The sequence below is a fragment of the Cryptomeria japonica genome, chromosome 11 (assembly GCF_030272615.1).
Source record: "Cryptomeria japonica chromosome 11, Sugi_1.0, whole genome shotgun sequence".
Taxonomy (NCBI): domain Eukaryota; kingdom Viridiplantae; phylum Streptophyta; class Pinopsida; order Cupressales; family Cupressaceae; genus Cryptomeria; species Cryptomeria japonica.
The window spans coordinates 612,166,028-612,171,976 of record NC_081415.1 but is presented as its reverse complement, the minus strand read 5'-3'; the positions used below and the strand labels follow the sequence as shown (position 1 = coordinate 612,171,976).

General features: G+C 32.3%; 1 protein-coding gene across 1 annotated transcript; it reads right to left on the bottom strand.

Annotated features, from left to right (window-relative positions):
• Nucleotides 1–297: 297 nt before the first annotated feature.
• Nucleotides 298–1,232, bottom strand: LOC131860365 (putative Myb family transcription factor At1g14600). Its single transcript, XM_059214764.1, has 4 exons — nt 1,025–1,232; nt 682–758; nt 486–540; nt 298–389 (listed from the first exon to the last, which is right to left on the bottom strand). Exons 1-4 carry the CDS (start codon nt 1,230–1,232, stop codon nt 298–300), a joined length of 432 nt encoding a protein of 143 aa, XP_059070747.1.
• Between the last annotated feature and the right edge of the window lie 4,717 nt (nt 1,233–5,949).

Here is a 5,949-nt window from a genome sequence, read left to right as displayed (position 1 = left end):
ACCATAAGGATCAGAATGATCAAAATTCTTATAACTAACAATAAATTATTAAACTAAGAACTTTACATGTCAGAGAGGTTAAAGAGTCCATATAGGCTGCAGATAAATTGAGGATCAGAATAAACAATACCATCATGGATGAATGAAAGTCAAGTGAAAACCATCCAACAAGGAGCAGATCTAAGTAAAATAAGAACACCACCATAAACATGAATACGAAACTTTAATAACAGTTGGAGATTATTTTCCTGAAGGTAGCTGACAAATAACATAACCCAGTTTATCCTCTGGAAAGCTTTATAATAAGAGTTTTTTCAGTACGATTAACCTACAAGTTCTCAAATCAAAATCAAAATCATCAATTTTGCAGTCCTTTGCAGCCACTAAAGCTGCATTGCAGCCATTGTTTTCAATAAAAAATATTTAAACTAGAGGCTTGTCTGAAGTTATGAGTTGTGACTTGTCTTTATCTTCGAGTAATAAACCTGCATTTGATTGAGGAAGCTTGTATGTTGGCTTTTTAAGTTTACATCTATATCCCTGCATTTGTCAATAACAATGAAAAACTAAGGATTTATTTGGAAGAGAATGGGAAAACAAATGGAAAAAAAGTATATATTAGAATTAGGGTTTCTTTTTCCTATTACAAACTCATGGGTGATTACATTAATTTAGCAGTACCTGTAGATGGCTTTTCACTTGAGGGTGGGTAAGCCCTTCAACACCCATGAGCTCTACAAGTTGTTTGGGGGATGCTTCTGTAAATAGAGTATTAAATTTACAACAATTCAATGAAAAAAAAAATAACAAATAGATGGACAGATTGGATTAAGTATGAACAAGATATTCTAGATAAATCAAACATAATTTATATTATACAATATTTAGAATTCTAAACCAATATCAAAACAAAAAAAAAATTAGAATTCTAAACCAATATCAAAACTAAAACGAATTTAGAATTCTATATCTACCGACACAAAAAACTTAATAAAGAAAAGTGAAAGATTGAATGAATGCTCACTGTTGGGACCTCCAAGTTGTTGCACTGCTCGAAGAAAACTATCATGCACATCAGAGGTCCAACGAATCCTGGGCATTAAAGATTTAATGTACTTCCTCTTTTCACCTTTCTCATTTCCATTCTCATGAGAAACAGACCCATTGCTCTCTCCTCCTACTCGAATCCTTTTACCAAAAATAAGAATCTCTCTTCCTTCTTCATTCTCCATTTTTCTCTGCTACTAAACTTTGTCAAACAACCGCTGAAACAAGGATGAGTTTAAGAATAGATTGATTGAAATCTATATAAAGGTGATTGCAGGCGAGAGGTGATAACAAAAATTTAATATTTACATTTAAGATTTGCTGCCTTGGATTACTATGATTACTATGGTGTGACACTAAATGTTGTAATGTCGTTCTTGTTATACAGGACATGCATTGGATAAAACAAATAAGGGGCAGTGTATTGGAGACCCAAATTCATATCTAAAACTGGAGCACTAATATTACTCTTTTTTTACATCATATTGAAGAAAACGTTTCGGTGAATCTCTATAAAAAAATTAAAATAAATTTAAGAAGGTACATTCAAAGTTTAAATAATTTATGATCGGTTTGTATAATTAGTATTGAATGATGGAGGCATCCATTACAAACTTGTATTCTAGAAGAACTCCCATCTTACATTTTAATTTAATTTGATCTATAATATTTAATAGGAAAATTTAATATAAAATAAAAAACTCTCATCTTACATTTTAATTTCATTTATAATATTTAATAGGAAAATTTAATATAAAATAAAAAAATTGTTATCAATTAATAAATTGAAATATTTTATAATATAATTTGAATTACATTATTAATTGGAATTCACAAGCAGTGAGACCAATAGACACCAAGAAGGAAGCATCCCTTTAAGAAAGCAAGGCTTTTGGCCAAAGCATCCAATTGGTGGGAACAAAGGTCCCAAACCCTTAACAAGCTTCTATTCTCAACACAAAAAGATATAATATACAATCCTTTTTATTATTTAAGTTTACATGAAAATTTCATATAACAGATATTTTATATTCCTAATTATCAAAATTATTTGCTGTTCTTATTAAATTTAAAAGTATTATATTAAAAGAAAAAGTATAATCAAATATAGTGACAAAGAGATAGTAAGAGTTGAAGATTGATATCTAAGAATACCACCTATTTTAAGACATGTGAAAAATTGCATCTTTAATTTCCTTCAAATATTGATCTAGCTTTTACTATCTACTCCTTCATATTCATAGCAATTAATAATTTTTTATGTCATTAATGTTTATGCCTTCATAAATACTTTTATTAAATTCTAAATAGTGTGTATTAGTTAAGTTGAATACAGAGACAACAAAAAGAATTTGCTCTTACTACCCAGAAGCTAGAACAACAGCTATAAAAAACAATTGTTCTTACTACCCAAAAGCTAGAACAATAGCTAGAAATAGGTAAGTGGCATACAAAGACAACAAAAAGTCCTTTAAGATATGTGGGTGTGCCAAGTTAGCCATAACCACTAATAGTACACTCCAAATAAAATAGAACCATCACCACTTGTCTCTAGCAAGATTCACAACTTTTTGCATTGAGGACTTTAATGGATTTTTATTCTTCATGACTTTGAAGATGAAGACAATGACCTCAATGAAGAGGTTTTGAATAGTTCAAATATGAATGTGGGTGTGGAAGCTCCTGGAGTTTCGGTTCCCTCTACAAGCTATGTGTAGGATGAGCCCAAGGTGACTCTTGTCTCTCCTTTGAATGTTCCCTGTACAAATTTTGTTTCTCCCCATGGATAGCAGATTTTTGTGGACGTTATAGACCCTTTTCTTGCCGAGTTTTTGGAATGGCTAGGTAGTTCTCTTATGATCACATTTTGTGGCAACATTCCTTTCCTAATTTTGAGGATTGTTTCAAGATCCATAATGGGGAACCTTGGTTCATTTTCTTGAATGACCTTTGTTTTCCCAAGTAATCCTTTGGTTTCAACTCTCAAAATAAATTTATGTTCCTTGTTTGAGTCCATTTGTCACTCAAATTTTGGAGTGAAAAGGTTCTCATGTCTTTTACTAACACTTTGGGACAATTTTAAATATGATTTTAACCGTATCACTAAATTCATCAAGCATCTATTGTTTGAGATATCCTACATGTTGGTGGAATATGATAAGGTTCTCCCTTCTGATCTTATCCTCTTTTATAGGTATGGTAAGTGGGTCAGGAAATTGAATATGAAAGTCCCCATTGTCTGCAATGCTTTTGGTCAAGAAGGTCACAAGTGTACTACTTGTAACACCAATAAGAACACTCAGTTCACTTAGAGAAAAAGGATACAATTGCCCTTCACACTAAAAATACACTTCTTAAACACTCCCAACCTCTGCAAACTAAGGGCTTCATATAATCACAAAGAATGCTGTCCACAAGGTTATTCAATTCTTCGGAGAAGCTCCCATTCTCTTGGAGATACAAGATGGTCGCCTCCTTGGGAAGCCCTGGGGACGGCATCCTGTGTCTAAGAAAAAGCCCAAAACGCCTTCGCGGGATAATGAGAACGCCATGCGGCCGCTCGTCCTTGAAGTGGTCGGGGGACTTCGATATTGCCGAGAGTATAATGCACTTTGCTCGGGGACTGCGTTATGAGCGCCAACGGAATCGTCTGCAATGTGATGCCGCGTCATGGAAGGTATCAGATTCTGTATCTCACAACCTGCCCTTATGGTGAGCCCCAGCTAGAGGATCCAGAGGAAGAAGGGGCCGGCAAAAACGTTCCCAACAAAGATATATATAATCTGGTACCTTCATGAAAAGTAGCCGCCACGCCAGGGTTGGTTGCCTGGCGCAGACGATTCCGTTTGCTCTCATAAAACAGGCCCAATCTGTCTCCTCCGAGCACAGTGCAGATAATGGTTTCGGCCACATGGCAGTCCCGAGGCAACCCCCAGGAGTGGCTGCATGGGGTTCTCAGTATCCATGTAGCGGCATTGGCTTGTTCTGGGATCACAATAATATTGTAATAAACTTTTTCTATCAGGATGCAATATCAATTACAAATCATTTATTGCATAATTTCTGCAATAAAAATCTACCATTATCTTCTCCTTCCTGCATACACATGAACATGAATCAGTATATATATGAATTTTATAATATTAGTATATCAAATATTAAAAAAATATATGTAAAATATAAGAGAGATATCTTATAATAGAAGAGAATCATCTGTAAAATAAATGTTTTTTCTGAATACTAAACACCAAGTGGTGAGGGTTCTATTTTATTTGGAATAATAAAATAACACTGAAACATAACATATTTCATGCATTTACCTCTCATTCGCATGTCAAATTGTTTCAAAAATGGATTTTTGTTTAGGGACATTTTGACTTCATTGTACATGCCTCTTGACATAATTACTAGTTTTGAATAAAACTATTAAGGATAAACGAAATATAATACTTACCTTTCTTGACCTCCATCTTGATGACACATTTCTTCTACTTGTCTCCTCCCTATTGTTGGTGTTCTCCACCACACTTGAGGAATGAAACAACCTAGACTCTATATTCAAAAAGGGGAAAAAATGAACTCAAAATTGAAAAACTTACTTTCCTCCATCCATTGAAAGCTTTTTATTGTCATAGCACTGCAACATTAAAATTCTGAACACACTCTACTCCTAATCCACAAGCTTTGTACCTTCTTGGCCATTCAAACAAGTGAATGCAATTAGATACAAGACACATTAGAGGAAATTGAGCCATGGAGAAAAATAAATAGTTGAATGTCTGAATAGAAATTACTCAAAGTAGGTAGTGGGTAGGTAGGGAAAATTAATGGTTTAATTTAAACCATCCAATAGTTAAGAAGGGTAGGTAAGAGAAAAATTGTTTTATTTTCAAGGAAAATCGATAATTTCATTTTTCAAGGAGTTGCCTATCTTGTGATCCAATAAGTTGTGCCAAATAAGTGATCCAATGGTTACATAGAGTTGTTAAGATTTCAAGGATTTGTTTGTATAATTTTTCTCTAAACATATGCCTCGTGAACAGTGTGTGATGAGATAGTTGTTAGGTAGGTAAGAAAATATTATTTTCTTTTTTGGGTTTTAGGAGAGAATGGGGCATTTCTAAAAGGTTAATTCTATAGTTGTACACTAAATTTATGCCCTTCAGTAAATAACTTGTTGTGGAGGGTAGGTAATAGAATTATTATTTATTATTTATTTTATTTTAGAGAAAAAGCAATAATTTATATTTTTAAGGAGTTTGTTCTATAATTTTCTAATAAACTTATGCTTATACAAATAAGTGAACAAATGATTACGTAGAATAGTCAAGAGAAATATTTATTTTATTTTTATTTTTATTTTAGAGAAGAATGACAAATAAATGATCAAAATAAATAAAATTAAAATAATTTTTAAATTTTATATTGGACATACATTACTTTAATATAAAAAGAAATAAATGATTTAATATTTTTTATGTGAAACAATCTATACAAATAGTTATATATATGAAAAATGACTATTTTGATATAATGAAATTATAATTAATTAATATAAAACATATCTAAAACATTTATATAAAATATAATAAGACATATTTCATCTCAGTAATGGTGAAAAATTAGGGTTTCCACCATTCGATATATAAAAACCGCTTATTTGCCATGACATTCAAAAGAGGGGTGAATCCAATAGATTCAATAACAAACCACTAATGATAAGGACTGAATGCTAATTGGATTCAAGGGCGTGTGAATTTGTTTACCCTCTTTTGTTAGTTGAAATGCTGAAATTAGGGAAAAGTGTCAAAAATGAAGGTAAACATGCGGAAACAGTGAGCTATAGTCATCAAATTGAGGCACACACCTAGATCTAAGCAACATAAGAAGATTTGGACATGA

Coding starts and splice junctions, on each gene's coding strand:
- LOC131860365 (XM_059214764.1), bottom strand. CDS start 1,232: ATGGAGAATGAAGAAGGAAGAGAGATTCTTATTTTTGGTAAAAGGATT. Junction 541..681: donor AAGTGAAAAGCCATCTACAG/GTACTGCTAAAT, acceptor TGACAAATGCAG/GGATATAGATGTAAACTTAA. Junction 390..485: donor GCTTCCTCAATCAAATGCAG/GTTTATTACTCG, acceptor GCTGCAATGCAG/CTTTAGTGGCTGCAAAGGAC.